At 36.9% G+C, this 17,292-nt stretch overlaps 1 protein-coding gene across 8 annotated transcripts in view; it reads left to right on the top strand.

Moving 5' to 3' along the window:
- Tenm1 (teneurin transmembrane protein 1) overlaps positions 1-17,292 on the top strand; it is a 901,303-nt gene that overhangs the window by 818,291 nt on the left and 65,720 nt on the right. For all 8 annotated transcript variants that reach the window (XM_011251006.3, XM_006541491.4, XM_006541492.4 and 5 more), the window contains one exon: positions 2,350-2,504. In XM_011251006.3, coding sequence (XP_011249308.1) covers positions 2,350-2,504 — 155 coding nt within the window. The remainder of the gene's footprint in view (positions 1-2,349; positions 2,505-17,292) is intronic.

Raw genomic sequence — 17,292 nt, 5'->3', positions numbered from 1 at the left:
TAACCATCTCGGGTCTCAGATCAACTCTTGTAGTATCACACACAGTGCTTGGATTCAAGTTACTTGTATATTGTAGTCTAATGCATATGTCACGCACCTTCCTTGGTTTTTTGTTTTGTTTTGTTTTGATTTTTCGAGACAGGGTTTTTCTCTGTGTAGCCCTGACTGTCCTGGAACTCACTTTGTAGACCAGGCTGTCCTGGAACTCAGAAATCCGCCTGCCTCTGCCTCCCAAGTGCTGGGATTAAAGGCGTGTGCCACCACGCCCAGCATCACTCACCTTCCTTAATCCCAATATAGAGGTATTTTATCATCTCATAGGGTCACAAGAATAAGGAGGCTGATGACCTGGGGAGAAGACTCAGCTGGTAAAGTGTTTTCCTTACAAGCATAAGGACCTAAATTTTTCCCCCAAATCCATATTTTCAAAGATATCCATTCCAGGCTTTAGGGACAACCTCCACTCCACTATTAGGGGGATAAGGAGGAGTCCCCAACCTCCCAGATGAGAAAGGGAGGGAATAGGAGAGGAACTCATGAGGGAAGGACCAGGAAGGGGACAGAGTTTGGGATGTAAATTAACAAATAGATATTAAAACACAAAAGGCACGAGCTATGGCCTCCACTTGTATTCCTTGTGCTGGGGAAGCGGAGACTGCTTAATCTCTAACCTTACTTGTCACTCAGCCTAGCCTATTGGCAAAATCAAGCAGTGAGCATCCCTATATATTAAAAAAAATGATGTAGATAGTAACTGACGAATAACAATCAAATTATCCTCTGGCTTCCACACACAAAGACACATGCAAACAGGCATATGTAAATCAAGATCCATATAAACCTGCACATTCACAAAACTAAGAATAAATCTGAATATAGTATAAGATATTCTATGCAGAACATCGTGTTCATATAACTTATTGTAGTATACTGTTGTGAGTATTCTTTTTATTTTATTGGGATATGGTAGTTATTCTTTTACTGTGACTAATTTTTAAATTAAACTTCATCATATTATCACGGGCATGTATTCAAAGGTGGATTTATATGAAAAACATAGTATACATATGGTTCATTATTATACATCATTTCAAGCATCCACCACTGCATGTTCTCACAGGTATTTCAAGAACATACAGGAAAATGCCAAAGAGAAGAAGTGCACAATATGCATGCTCCTTGTATAGGTTTGTTTTTTTTCCCATCTACTATTTCATATGATCCGTTAAATAGTTCCCTAGGCATATAATTGCCTATGCAGCCAAGTTTATGAAAGATGGGGCTATAGAGCTGAGTCCTGCTCCAGTACTCAGGGAAAAGAAGCAGTTAGTGACCGTAGAAAAGGCAGATCACTGTTTCAAATTTTACCAAAGATAAAATTAAAACATGAAATTTGGGGGGCAAATACTTCAACCAAAGTGAAATATCAGTTATAATTCATATATCCATTCTTAGATGGCATAGTTTCTAAGTACTCTTTTAATATATGTTTCAAGAGACCGGACTGGAATTAACATTATGCAAAAGTTACACTGAAGTTTGACTGTCCCTCACATATTGGAAACAGTAATTGGACACAGTTGGTTTAAACAAGAAAAGTACATAAAGTTGGGGAGGAACATGCTGGGAGAATATAGAAGGACTTGGAGGGAGGGGGGAGGAGGTATTTGGTCAAAATGTGCTATAAAAATGTGTGATATTTTAAAACAAATGAATGAAAAAGAGGAAAAATCAGAAAACTTGATTATTTTTAGAACCTTAGCCCCTCTCTGCATAGTGCCACAGTTTTCCCTCCCATCTTTTTAATAGGTAATACAGAGGAAAGTCTTCCGTTTAATTCATCAGAAGTATTACAAATTCCCTTTGAACTAAATATAGGTTCTTGAAAATTACGCTAATCCTTTCCAAGTCAATTATTTCCTTATGCAACCATGGAAATAAGCAGTGGCCCAAGCATCAACATGCTAAAAGAAATGTGACAGACACTGCCTCCTCTGAGTTTCCTTTCTGTCTGCATGTAGGTGTAAGCAAATAGCAAAGGAGCCCAGGTACGAAGATGAATAAAATAAAACTATTAATAAATAAAACTATTAGATAAATAGTAATAATAGTAAATACAACTATTAGACTATTTGTATGTTACTTTTTGTCATTTCTTTTCAAACCACGACAAAAATGAGTATGTGTCACAACCACCATCTCCCATTTCTGCCCTGTCTGTGCTGAGCAAAACTAAATCTGTGTGTCTTTATAATGCCTCCCCATTACCATGGCTTCTTTCAAGATACTGAACTCAGTGTAGATGTGGCCTACTAGATTATTAATGCTAATTTGTTTTCCCCCCAATAGGCATCACAGTAGATAGGCATGGATTCATTTACTTCGTGGATGGGACTATGATCCGAAGAATTGATGAGAATGCTGTGATCACAACTGTAATTGGCTCAAACGGTCTGACTTCTACACAGCCATTGAGCTGTGACTCTGGAATGGACATCACTCAGGTAGGCACTGCTGCTTGTCAAGCTTTATCACCATTCGGCATCGTGGAAATGGATAACAATTTTTTCATGCAGAAATTACATAGAAAGGAAGCCTGGTGCATCTGCTATAATGTCAGATAGCAGAATCTTCTCTTTATGTAAGTTACTTTTTCCCTTCTCAGAAAACTTTGAAGAAAATAGTGAGCTAGGATGGGGGGAATGTTAGAAAAAAAAATAAGGATATAGCAAAACCTCCCAAATTTGAATCAATTAAAATTATATTGCACTATTTTCTAAAATATCCAATGTTACTATTTTTTATTTTATTTATTTATGTATTAAGGAAATAGGGGAGTGGGGTATATGTGGAAGTCATAGGACAACTTGCAGAAATAGGTTCTTTCTTTCCACCATGTGAGTACCAGCAATCAAATTCAGGTCACCAAGCTCAATAGCAAGTCCCTTAACTCCCTGGTCTATTTTGCCAGCCCAATTTTGTTATTTTTGTATACAACAGCAAACGAACTTTAGCAAAGTAGCGATGATCAAGATCTTTAGAAATCTGTTTAATAAATATTTCAGTGTGGCATGTTATTCATGGGTATATAAACAGATATTTCTGGGATGTTTTAAGTTTTCTTAAATAAAAGCAACACCTTTCTCAGATTTGTTTTATACATATTTAGCAAAACACTGGGATACTGGCCCTGTCCTCAGGAGTCTTGGGCAAACCCTATGGCTTTTAGTAGCTTTTTTTGTAAAGAGAGAAAAAAATGTGAAGATGGATGGGGTGAAAGAGGAAGGATCTGGGAGGAGTTGTGGAATGAGGAAAATATGATAAAAATGTACTATACTAATTTCTCAAAAAATAAATAAAATATTTTTTAAAACTCTCCACCAGAAAATAAAGAGGTAAAAATCAGGATAACATTCATATGGACCCAAACTTCTGATTTTTGACACCATTCAATAAGTAAATGACATGTAGAGAGATTATAGAACATACAATATTATTTCAGCATTGTTTGGATACTTTTTCTTAGTCTGTACCACAAAGAGTTGATGGGTTTAAGAAGGTAAAGAGGCTAGACAATCCCTTGAAAGGACTATGCTCTAATATTTTACAGACCTGTAACTCTAATGATGGTTTCAAAGTAATTAGAGTAATATTGAGAATTTCAACATTGATTAATGCATCAGGGAGAATGGTTTCTGCTAAAAATAACCCAATGCTGTCTAAAAGTATTTTCAACAATAAGGCTTAATCATCTCATATAGTGAAATGTCCAAAAATCAAACAAAGATGCCAGTAGACTTCTTTCTTCAGTCACATTGTCCAGAAATGAGTAGTATATTTGTGTGTGTGTGTGTGTGTGTGTGTGTGTGTACTTGCTCAAAAAGGAGAGATGGAATTTTCTCAATGAAAAGAGTTATTTCCTTTGAGCATACTGGCTCCTTGAATGGAAATCGTGGGTCCCATTAGGAACAAATGGAGGGTCACAGTTACATAAGCAATTGGTGCCATGGATTACTATTAAGATATTCTAGTAGCTTCATTTTCCATAGCATGTGAATCTAAGTATAACAGGGAAAATTTAAAAATTAAAGTAACACATTAGTCATTAGTTCTAATACCGCTCCCCACCTCCATTGGTGCTCTTTAAAATGCCAGAGATGCACCTACTCAAGTTCTCTCTGTTTCTGTCCCTGCCTCACTCCAGAAATTGAAATCATCTGAGTCAAGTTAAAAAATAAATTGAGGAGTGGGAAGGTCTGGAAAAAAGGATAAAATTAACAAAGTTCTATTAGAAATGAGTAGATCAGACATTCAAGTTCTTAGAACAATTTAACTTTCTATGATTCAAGATCTTACAGAAGCCAAAGAAAAGGATCATTATTTATGGAAATGTGGAAGGGTGTGAATGTATTTATATAGGGGAGTGGAGAGAGAAAAGATGCATATATGTGATTCATTTGTGGGTTATTTTTAACTTAAAATAGAACACTTAGTACTGCGATCAATCAACTCAAAACAACTGATGTGATTCTGTGGAAAAGCTATTCAGGAAAGAGAATTCTCTGTCTCAATAAAGAGAAAGTATGGCACTTTTTAACCACAATTGATACTATAGTAGCTCTCTCATCCGTTTTTGTTTGAGACTTAGAGTAGATAGTATGATCTGTGCTCACTCAGCAGATACAGTTATGGTGGGGGAAAAATGGTCCAAAGGACTGGGTAGAGCTGAAGCAGAGACATGACTAGGGGTAAAATGGTGAAAGAGCTTATAAGCATAATTGAGCTTTTATTTCATCCAGTGGAAAATAGAAAGCAAGTAACAGGGTTAGGAGAGGGAGTGCACCATATGTGGTGGCAATATGCCTTTAATCTCAGTGCTGGGGATGCAAAGGCAGACAGATCTCTGTGAGTTCAAGGCAAGCCCTGGTCTACATAGTGAGTTTCAGTCAGAGTTACCTACCTCATCTCTAAAACAAAAAGGGAAAGAAACAAATCCAAATCTTACAAGTGTTGTTCAGTGATAAATGTATCACCTCTCATGCAAGGTCCTAGAATACCCAGTACTGCTTTCAAAAAAATTGTTTCAGAGCATATTTGTGATTATAGACTAGAGAATAGAGCGGACCAAGAACTGTTAGAGGATAAGAGACTATTTAAAAGCTGTTGGAGTGATACAGGTATGACAACAACAGAACATATCAATGCATCAATGATTGAACAGCCTTTTCAGATGATGATATACAAGCCAGGTATAGTGGCACATGCCTTTAATTCCAGCACTTGAAAGGCAGACAAATCTCTGTGAAATCAATGCTACCCTGGTCTACATAATAAGTTCTAGAACACCAGAGCTACATAGTGATGGGGAGGGGCAAGAGAGTGTTATACAAAGTAAGCTGCTTTTTGGTGTGTTTTCTTGGTTTATGTTCTATTTGGGGCAATACAATGACTAGTACTTACAGAACAAAAAGCATTTAATTGGGAGCCTGGTTAGTTTCAGAGGGTTAGATCATAATGGTCATAGTGGAGAGCATAGCAACAGGTGGGCAAGCAGGTATGGTACTGTAGAGCAGTTGGTGAGAGCTTACATCCTGATCTGCAGACAGGAGGCAAAGAGAGTAAGCCTAAGCTTGGCTTGAGATTTTGAAATCTTAAAGCCCACTCCCAGTGATGCATGTCCTCCAAGAAAACCACACCTCCTAATTCCTCCTAAACAAAGCCCACCGACTAGGGAACCAAACATTCAAATATATGAGCCTATGGAGCTGTTCTCATTCAAACCAGCACAGGTGCTGAGCTGCTGGGTCTCCTTTGTACCACACCAGTAGAGTGAGCCTGATCATGACGCTGCCCATTTTTATGAAGTTGCATAAGCAGGCACCATTAGCAGCTGAAAGTAGAGTATCAAAATATGAATTGGGAAGATAGGTTTGTCAAATCTTGGAACTCAAATCACAGGTGTGCTGACTGAATTTCTAACGTAAGCAAGTACAAGGAGGGCAGTGCTGCTTACTGAGATAGAAAAGAAAAGAGGAAGAAAAACGGATTTGAGCAAGCATCGGATGATGAGTTCAATCTGGGGCATGCTTGAGTATGAGATACCTATTCGAAGCCAAGAGGCCTGGAAGAAAATCATATATTAGTCTAAAGATAAGGGTCTGAAATGAAGATTCTATTCATGATTATCTATTTACTTTTCTCTATAGAAATGGCACATAGGTATCCAGTGAGAACTCTCAGGAAGCATGCATAGCATACAAAGAAATAAAAAGGGTTTAAAACAGAACTCTAGGGAACAGTAAATTTCAAATAGTAAAAAGAAAGAATGTATGTACCTCAAAAACAAGCTAAGAATAAAAGATCAAGTAAGATAAAACCCAAGAAGGTATAAGAAAAAAAATTCCCAAAGAAACAAGATTTTCAAGAATAGTATCTCTCATGTTGAGTAGATGTCATGGAATAAAAGAGTTTTGTTTTGTTTTGTTTTTTTAAGGCATTTGATATTGCAATGTTAGTGACTCTGATAAGTGAGATACTAATCTGTAAGAGCTGGAGTACTGTGGTAGAGTAGACAATGAGGGAAGAAAGATGAAATAGAGAATTCTTTCAGGTATTTCGCTGAAGAAGATGATTTTGAACAAGGGTTGGATAGGCAAGAGGCTTTGGCTTTGAAATCTTTCAGCTCTTAGGTATGAGTAAATGATCAAATTAGAACAGAAGTACAATGAATGTAGTCTAATTGAAGAGTGGAAAGAATGATTCAGCTGCCTAGATCCTCGGTGACTATCTTATTTGTTCAGACAACTGTGACCCATGTTTCTCCTGGCCATCCTTAAGAACATGGACAGTCGTCCCTTAGAAAAAAAAGAAGCTCAGTAGGGACCTTCCAAGAGCAAAATCTCAGTTGTCTAATAATACTTACAGAGGTCCAGCTGGGCTTGCCCACAGCTAAGCTCCATATTTCAGTAAGTCGAAATATACAGCTGGATAAAGGCAGAGACAAGCATCTCAACAAAGCTGCACAGTTTGTGCTGATAGGAGTGTATGGGAGGCAGCTTAAGAAGTGTGTGCTGTTTCTAAGACTATAAGATAGCAATATACATGATCAAAGGATTTTATGGGGTTCCTGTCTATTGAACCTTTTCAATCAAATGTTAAATAGAAATCATCCATACCTTATGATGTAAGGTTTACAAGCATTCATGTAAATGTATCTCTACAAAAATATAACCATGTTGTCTTATCTTCCGTGCAATTCTAAGCCAGCATATCTCAAACAAGGCTAGCATAATATCTACACATTTTGAGAAGGATGCAAGAGAAGGCTTCTTTTTCTGTAACTTTGTGTTCTGCACTTTCTTAGAAAAATGGAACCTCAGAAATCAAGTCCTTAATAACAGGTCATAATATCCTCTAGTGAAGTTCTAAGAATAACTGCCACCATTTATTGAGAATTTTAAAGTGCTGATGTTAAATTTTTACTATAAATGATACTGGGGTACATAAGTATGCTTTTTATGCAAGTATATATTAACAGTGCACATACCCCCCCATACTCTCTGTGCTTCTCTTTTTCTCTCCTCTTTCTATTCATTAGTTCTCTTTATTGTTCAACTTTACTACCTATGTGTGTATACTTATTTATATGTAGAAAATCTAGAAAATATATATATTTGTCTTTCTGAGACCAGCTAAATTTGATTCATATGAGTATCTTCTGTTGCATCCACTTTCTTCTTTATGACTGAAAGTTCCAGTGAGTGTGTGTGTGTGTGTGTGTGTGTATGTGTGTGTGTGTGTGTGTGTGTGTGGAGAGAGAGAGAGAGAGAGAGAGAGAGAGAGAGAGAGAGAGAGATATGCATGTTCATACATCGTTACAGTGTTGTTGTTATACACTCTTCCATTTTGTCTCCACAACCCAACTATACTTAAAAGGTTAGTTTTATTGTTCACATGGATGGATAAGAAAACAGTTAGTGAAAAGGATACATAGTATGCTGTGACTATTGAATTATAAAGTGATAAAATCGGGCCCTGGGCAGAAAGTTTCAGGCCGCAGGTGTACATTCTTCCAACTTACACATTTTCAAAATTGGAGTTGATCAAATATCCTTCTATTTAGCCAAGAAATAAATGCCACTTGGTTGAGGACTGTACTGCTTAGTCACAGAACATGTGTTTACTGACAGTTAGGAAATAGTTTAATAAAACCTAATCATCTCAAGAAATGAAATTTGCTTTGGCAATAAAATCAGCCACTTACTCAAAATCAATATATTTTTAAGTAAAATGTGAAACTCAACAGCTCTCAGTACAAACTCTGAAGTATACTCCCCTTTCTAGGTAGCCAGATTTTTTTCACTTCAGGGAATAAATTGATTCTGGAAAGAGTCAGATATTCATTTTCATAGCTCCGTTTCACTCTTTCTCCTCTGTCCTTGCCTCTTGTGCTTACATGCAATGGACTTGGAAGTCATACCAAGAGTAACTCTGAGAGCTGGATTTCTTATTTTAAAAAAGCTTAATGCTACAACAAAATTCAACCCAACAGCAGACACACAAGCACAGATAATACTAATTTTCCATTGCCTGTAAGACACATACTTTGAATTGTTTCCTTTTCCTGGTTGTTTACTACAGACAATATTTACTTTAAGCAAAGTAAGCTTCCATTTATAAAATAATACATTTTAAGAAACCCAGAAATTCCACCCCTACTCGATGATAGCTGTTATAGTGACTACCAAGGCAGTTTGGGAATATGTTCATGAGCAAAAAGCACACAACAGGAAACCACAGCTAAGGTTGGATTGATGTTTTTCACAATGATGCTACACTTTACTTTATGTGCATGTACATATCTATTTTATGTGCATGTATATATGTCTGCATGAGTTTATGTGTCCTGTGTATGTAGGTGCCTACAGATGCAGAAAAGAGTTTCAGATACCCTGGAATTTGAGTTATAAGTGGTTTTATCTGCCCAGTATGGGTGCTAGAACCCAAACCCAGATCTTCTGCAAGAGCAATAAGAGCAGGAGCCATCCCTTAAGCCCCAAATGTCATTGACACATGATATGATACTGAGTACTAAATGACCCTGCCTCTTAGCTCTATCTCATCACTAGTATTACACAATTGTTTATTTGAAGCATACTACTGTGTTGTGTTAGTCTGCATCTATACTTTGTTGCTTGGTTCAGTACACATTTTTATATTCTTCTGTTAAAATCTTATATTTTCACTATCTTTCCCAGCCTTACATCAATTATGGATTTTATACCTGTTTTTCATGTCTTCATCTGTAATAAAGATCCAATATGTAAGTGTGGGGTATCTAGTCTAGCTATTAGACAGATTATGGGTCACCCATTTGATCTATCATTTACAGGCTGTGACAAATATTAGACAATAAAATCAATACAATGACCTATGATAAATGGTTTTCCCAAAGAGCAATTCAAAGAAAAACACAGACTATATAATGGGGAGTAAGAATAAATATTATTTCAAGAAAATAATATTTCAACAGGCTCATGGTGTAAAAATAGTTCTATGAGTAGGTCATATGCAAAATAGATATGAAATTCACTTTTCACCATATTTTTCCCAATTTATACACAAAGATATTGTACAACTCAAAGGTTCCATAAAATATTTGGAATTGTTTAAAGGAGACAATAATTGTTTTACAAAATCTGTTTGCACCCATGGGATCCATAAACACTACTTCCTGATCACAGAATGAGTAGACAACTTTTTAAAAATGTTTTGGAGTTTTTGTTTTGTTTTGTTTTTCCGAATCAAGCACCTTCCATGAACTTTATAGTACACAATCTGATTCCACTTGAAGTTTGATCTATATTTAACCCTCTCTAATAATCAATCATCCACTAGTTTTCAATAGTAATAAACTAAAAGAGAAGGAAAAATGGCTCCCAAAGTCCACTTGCAATTCCCTTGTAAGATGAAATTCTTCCTGACCAAATGGCCAAAAAAAAAAAAAAAATTAAAAACAAAACAAAACAAAACAAAATCTTGAATTCAGTAAAGTAGTTACGTTTTCTTTTAAAATCCCTTCGCCCATCTTGGGCTTTAGTAACTTGGAATCGATATTCTTTGTGGACATTTTCCTTAACAGAAAAAAACAAAACCTTCCCTTCTCTCTCATCCATCAGCATTATACCACCTGCCCCAAACAACAGACCTCTGGCTTCCCTGGCTGTCTTCCACTCTCTGCATAACTGAAAAAGCCATTTTCCATTGTCCTTAAAATTTTTGCAAGCTTCAATCAAATAAACTGCAACTGTATAGAAGGGGAAATATGAGGCATCTTTTTCAAAAATCTACATGCCAATTCTTTCATAGAGTAGATTCAGCATTTTCTGTTGCTTTTTAAAATGCATATATAACAACAGTCAAGCATGAGAAGTTACAGCAATCTGGGAAGAGAAAAACAAAATAAAAAGAAACAGCAATTTAAGAGAGAAAAGGCACCTTTATTTTCCTTTCTTCACCTAATCTCTCTCTCTCCCTCTCTCTCTCTCTCTCTCTCTCTCTCTCTCTCTCTCTCTCTCTCTCTCTCTCCTGCAAACCCTTTCACAGTTATAGAATGTCCTCCATAACGCTGAGTGATGCAGATGATATCGAAACTCAAGTTTTTCATGGGTTACTTACTTGCCTTTCTTTGTGCACTTCCATCACTCTCCCATGTGCACACTGAATGAGAACAGAATTAGATCTTTCGAATGAAGGCCATTATAAGTGAAATTCCCTGCAGGGACTGACTTCTGAGTTTGTGAAGCTCTGTAGGGAATCAAGAAAATCTGAATTATAATAAGTTTGCTTGAATAAAGGGATCTCCCAGGGGGAAAAAAAAGAAAGTTTATTTTAAAAGTTCTTGCCACTAGAGAATGAAAGCTCACCACCTCAGCTCCCACCACACCCTCTTGATGCTTAGGTAAGTGTGAAGCCCATCTCACTATCAATGCAAAGAAAATGTCCGTGGTGACCCTGTATAATTCAAATAGAGGTACAGGTGGTAGAAAGTGAGGGTATATTACAGGTTAACAGCAAGATATAGAAGATAAAAATCAACATATCTGAACTATATAGAAATATTTGTCTGGGAAGCTAGCAATTCCAGTGGGCGACAGGCATAGGAAGAAATGATGACAAAACACTTAGTGACACTTGGGGTGGAAAGAAGATATAACAGATTAATAAGGCCCAGGGAGTGAATAGAAAGGTATTTTAGAGTCCTGGTGTTAATTGCTTATACCATCTCAATTAGGCATGGTTACTTTAACCAAGTGAAAAAGACATGTGCAGACTCATCACCAAGTAATGGATTGGCTGACATTAAAAGCCCTACCAGACAACCCTCCAATGGAATGTTCTGTCTTCATTCACTTTTGCCATTGCTGGACCACAGAACAACAGCAATGTAGCTGCTCAGCAATTGGTTATCTTGGGACTTCAAACATGCACCCAATCAACTTGCCAGCTAAACGGGCATGTAAAAAAATAGTGACAGCAACTTCAAGGCACATAACAATCATATTTTGCGGCCACAGAATATAGTGGTCATCAGAGTCATTTAAATGTCTCATTTTACACTCATACTAAAACTATTTTTAATCACTATCTTAGGAGTTCCTAATGACTTTCCATGTTGCTCACTTGTAAATAGAAGGATATGTTGAAAATAAAGGTTACAAACTTTATTAAAAGTGAAGAATAGCCATTACTTTTAGTTGCCCTTTTAGTCATTAAAAAAAAAGTCTTTCTGAATTATTCATTCCTCTCTCCTCTGAAATGGTAATATAGAAAAATTCATTTTGTCTAATTCTTGACCCAAAAGAAGGTGCTTAATAATTTCACTTTCAGCACTACACTTAAGAAAAAAGAAAAAACAGACACTAGAATCCTAGAGCTTGTTAATTATTCCTCTTTATGATGGCTAATTTAATAAATTACCCAATTGTTGATTAAGTGACCTCTCCTTTTTAATGGGAAAGCACTTGCAAACGTATGGAGTGCTTTACAAATATAGAGGGTGATGTAAGATGCTAATTGGCGTCTTCAGGAAACGCTTTCTGCCGATTCATCATATGCTTGCTAAAATGGGAGGACACAAGAACAAAATAAGTTTGCAAGGTGGTTATCCTGATTTTGTAATATCCTTTGTTGTCGGTGTCTAATTTAAATGTATTCCTGGATAATGTTATTTATTGCTTATGCAGCCGAAACTCAGACTCCTGGCTCTGTCTTGTCACAGTCAAAAAATAAAAATAAAAATAAAAACACCCTCTGGAACTGGGAAGGCCAGCCAGACATTTCTCTAAGCCTTTATAGAGGATTCAAGAGACAAACTCAGGTGTTTTGGATAGCTTCTTCTTCACAATAATACCAACATGCAGTCAATAAAGCATAGTGGTTAGGAAAAGGGTCTGCTTAATTTCAAATCCTTGATCTAGGCTTGATGGATACCCTTGGAAAAAATTGTTTATCTATATAAATGGGAATGATAATGCACCTGCCTCATGGTGAGGTTGTAAAGATTCAGTGAGGTCAATATGTATAAATCATTTAACAGAGTATTTGGCTTACAAGTGCTCAATAAAATACTATACTAGTAATAGAAATAATAGTAGCTGTATTTGACCTTGCTCTCCCAATACAAAGAACTGACCTAATACCTAACAGGATTGGAGTAAAATGAACTAGCAGAAGCTTGGAACTGATAAAGAAATTATGTAACACTTCTGATCTGACTGTTTCATGGAAGGGTACCTTTTACAGAACGGCAAATATCGGTAGGTGTGTTTGATGAGCTGTGGCAAACACCTGTTCCAGAAACTGATCTTAGTCTGCTTTGACCTTCACAGAACGCACGCATCTTCTGCCTAATGTTGATGCGAAGTTCCGTCTAGATTACTTAGAGAATGATCATGATAGTCATTGAATGTTAGCCCAAATCCTTCATTTTCTTTCTCCTTTCAAGAACTGACATGCAGACTGTGGCCACAATGCACAGGACTTGCACACAGCCATGTATTTGAGGGTCTTTTTGATCATATCCCATCTTTTTAAACTTTAGAGGTAAAAGGCAATTTATTCAGTGAGTAGCCTGCAATCACTCTAGATGGGCCAATTTTGCCATAAATAAATAAATAAATAAATAAATAAATAAATATTAAAGAGTATAACAAAGAAGAGTTTATCTAGGTCAACATGAAGAATTCTGTCATTCTCAAATGAAAATAAAATGAAATGAAAAGGCTCCTAGCTAACTATAAAATCCAAAGAAGTCTTGAAGCTGGATTTTCCTCGGTAGAAATCAATGCCCTTGTTTGTTTTTGGGGGGGTCTTTTTGTTGGTTTGTTTTTTGTTTTGAATCAAGTTTAGTCTGTGAGTCCCTTCACCTACCTAATAACACTGGTTTATTGGTGGTGGCTTTGTTTTCTTTTACTTTGTTTTGTTGTTGTTGTTGTTGTTGTTGTTTTGTTTTGTTTTGTTTTATGTTTTAAAGATATTCAAGTTCTAAGCATATCCATCAGGGTTCTTTTTAAATCTAACATAAAAGATTTTCCAAAATAATGAACTGAGACAAATGTTGCAATAAGACTGTGTACAGAGTTCCTTTACATACTATTGCTCTCCAAATTCATTTAAGTTGTTTTAACTGCACTTTGGAGCCTGCATCTTCTCAAGTAAACAATCAGTAAACTCTAATACAATAACCTATTATTACAGATATTTGCACTGATGCCTCCAAGTTGACAGCTCAAACCACTTGTATAAGAAGCAAAGAACAGTAGGTCCATACCTTCAACTTCAGCATATCCTAACTCTGCTGAAATGTCTGCACAGAAGCAAATAGGCTGAGTTTTCAGATGCCTTAAAATAAAAGTCAAGTACCGTGTTCAATGCTATATCGAAAACGTAATTTATCACATAAATAAAACTCCCTCAGCAGTGTCCTCTTTCCACACAAAGGACAATGGCACGTTAGCTCTTATTAAAACTATTAAGCACCAGAGGAAAGCATCTTCAAAGTTCAGGGAGAGTCACAAAATGCAAAGCTTGCAAACTACTTTGGAAGCGTTCGTTCTTCTACATGTTTTTCTTGACATGCCCCATGACCTGAAGTGAACCTGAAGCTGTCTACAATACAAAAATACTTGGATAATAAATTCAGTAGTTTGTGTCTAGATGTCTTGGGACAACATTCTAGCACAAAGCCATTTGTTCTTGTTCTATCTCTTAAGTATAGCCCAAGTCCCCCTTAACTATGGAAGAGGAAGTAGATACATTAACACAAACCCTTCTTTATCAAATGGAAGCACCATTCAAAGATGCTGTTCTGTATAAGAGGTCCTTCTAGTAAAAGTCATCATACTTAGAAATTATTAGTTAATTTAAAATAAATAAAAATAGGACACATAAAAATCAAAAAGAGCTGGGCGTGGTGGTGCATGCCTTTAATCCCAGCACTTGAGAGGCAGAGGCACGTGGATTTCTGAGTTGGAGGCCAGCCTGGTCTACAGAGTGAGTTCCAGAACAGCCAGGACTACACACAGAAACCCTGTCTCAAAAAACAAACAAACAAAAAATCAAAAAGAAATGAAGATGTGGTAGAAGAAACGAGAAACAAAGGAACATGCAAAGCATTCATCAACAGACACTATTTGTTGAGAGGACTTATCCTGAAATACATTCTTTCTTGGCATAAAATTCATTTAATAAATGAATCGTATAAATTCAAATCATTTGGAAAGTTGATATGCGAGTGTGTCATATGGTTTATTCCAGTAAATGTTCTAAGATTCCAATTTTTAAGGACAAAACTTAAGTCAATCCAAAAAATGCAGCTTACTCTTGATGTCCACCACATCCATGTGTAAATAAATCGAGGTACAGTCTTCTGTCCATTTGGGTCACCTCTCACTACAAGTCCACTGACCAAAGCCATGGAAAGGCAATTCTGAAGGAATGATCCCAGTGTCTAACAAGGTAACTATCCAGTGGGAATATATTTTTAAAAATGTAGTTGTAGACATTCAAGGAAATACTGTGTACAAATAACAATTCCAGACACAGAGAAAATGTTTTTGTAGGTCAACCTCATAAATATGAAACACAGAGATATAACTCCAAAGGCATGTGGGAAAATCGTGTAACCTACTATGCGATTATCCTCCAATATCACAAGAATGAGATGGCGGTACAAAATCGTAGCATTTCAAGAGTGTCAGAAAAGCCTTCACAACACAAGTGCCTTCACATTCACAACATTCCTAGCATACGTTTATTTTATGTGTTGTTGCTGTTGTTGTTTTACTCTTATGGCAATGCTAGCATCTATTACTCAGGCTTGGCCTAGGCCATCTAATGAATGACAATCATTGTCTAATTAATAACAAGATGGCCCTTGATAGTTTTTCTTTCCCTTTACTATTTCATGTTTACCAGCATCTTACTTTCCTTTTGTTGCTCTAACATACTCTAACATAAACAATTTAAAGAATAACAATGTTTCTTTTCATTCATGGTTCAAGATACAGTACTGTTTTTAAAAATGTCATGGATTCAAAGACCTGCTTTGACATCTACAGGTGCCAGGGCGGGTAAACCAAGGCAGGCATCGAGGTGTGACCTAGGCAGGGGTCAGTGCTGAGAGCAACTGATGAAGGTCAGCACTCAGTGGGGCTGAAGGGGGTCGGTTCTCGATAGCTTCCAATGGGGGCTGATTAAAGAAGTTACTCAGAAGGCTTCTCTGGGGGAAATGGGGCTGGAACTCCCTGTGGCCAGCAAAAATCTCTGAACTTTTTAACTCTTAGGGGCCAGCAAGAAAGAAAAGGAAAGAGAGAAAATTCATACACACACACACACACACACACATACACACACAGTGGATGAAGCAAAAGGCAGATTCCAATAACTTCATACATATACATAAATACATACATGCAGACAGACTGACAGAAGGATGGACAGTCATATACATATTCACACACTGATGCTGTTCCTACCTTGATGGTAATGGACTCAACCTCTAAAAACTCTAAGCCAGCTCCAATTAAATGTTGTCCTTATAAGAGATGCCTTGGTCATGGTGTCTGTTCAAAGCAGTAAAACCCAATGCCTTTACAAGAAATAATATTATGTAGTACAGGTTATTCCCAAGAACCCATGTACATTTGTAACTAAGCAACTTATTATAGATTAACAAAGTGTGAACAAGCAAGGTAGTTTTCTTAGCCAGTTTCCCTTACTGGCAGGTAACAATTTATGATTACAAAAAAAATGATTATTTTATTATTTATCCTTAAAAGTATTCTCATAAGGATCTTTTAAATATCACAAATCTGAAACTTAGGATACCCAAGATATAAGATACAATTTGCTAAACGCATGAAACTCAAGAAGAATGAAGACCAAAGTGTGGACACTTTGCCCCTTCTTAGAATTGGGAACAAAACACCCATGGAAGGAGTTACAGAGACAAAGTTTGGAGCTGTGACGAAAGGATGGACCATCTAGAGACTGCCATACCCAGGGATCCATCCCATAATCAGCTTCCAAACGCTGACACCATTGCACACACTAGCAAGATTTTGCTGAAAAAACCCAGATATAGCTCTCTCTTGTGAGACTATGCCAGGGCCTAGCAAACACAGAAGTGGATGCTCACAGTCAGCTATTGGATGGATCACAGGGCCCCCAATGGAGGAGCTAGAGAAAGTACCCAAGGAGCTAAAGGGATCTGCAACCCTATAGGTGGAACAACATTATGAACTAACCAGTACCCCAGAGCTCTTGACTCTAGCTGCATATGTATCAAAAGATGGCCTAGTCGGCCATCACTGGAAAGAGAGGCCCATTGGACTTGCAAACTTTATATGCCCCAGTACAGGGGAATGTCAGGGCCAAAAAGTGGGAGTGGGTAGGTAGGGGAGCGGGGGGAGGATATGGGGGACTTTTGGGATAGCATTGGAAATGTAAATGAGGAAAATACCTAATAAAAATATTTTTAAAAAAAGAACTTTCACATATATAAAAATCTGTCATACCTACTTTAAATCGTCAGAATGCATATCTACTCATCAGCAATTCTTATTAAATCACATCAGGAAGCTGAAGGCAAAAATGTGTATAAAAATCAATTATCACCAATCCAGCCGCAGTGAGAGTCATGTCAGCCAGTGCTACCATTGTTCTTGTTCTCTGACCATAAAAGATCCCTAGCTTAACTAATGAGTGTGCCTTTCTGAACTTCAAATTTTT

Source organism: Mus musculus, chromosome X (genome assembly GCF_000001635.26).
Source record: "Mus musculus strain C57BL/6J chromosome X, GRCm38.p6 C57BL/6J".
NCBI classification, from domain to species: Eukaryota; Metazoa; Chordata; class Mammalia; order Rodentia; family Muridae; genus Mus; species Mus musculus.
This window is presented reverse-complemented; position numbering and strand designations above follow the sequence as displayed.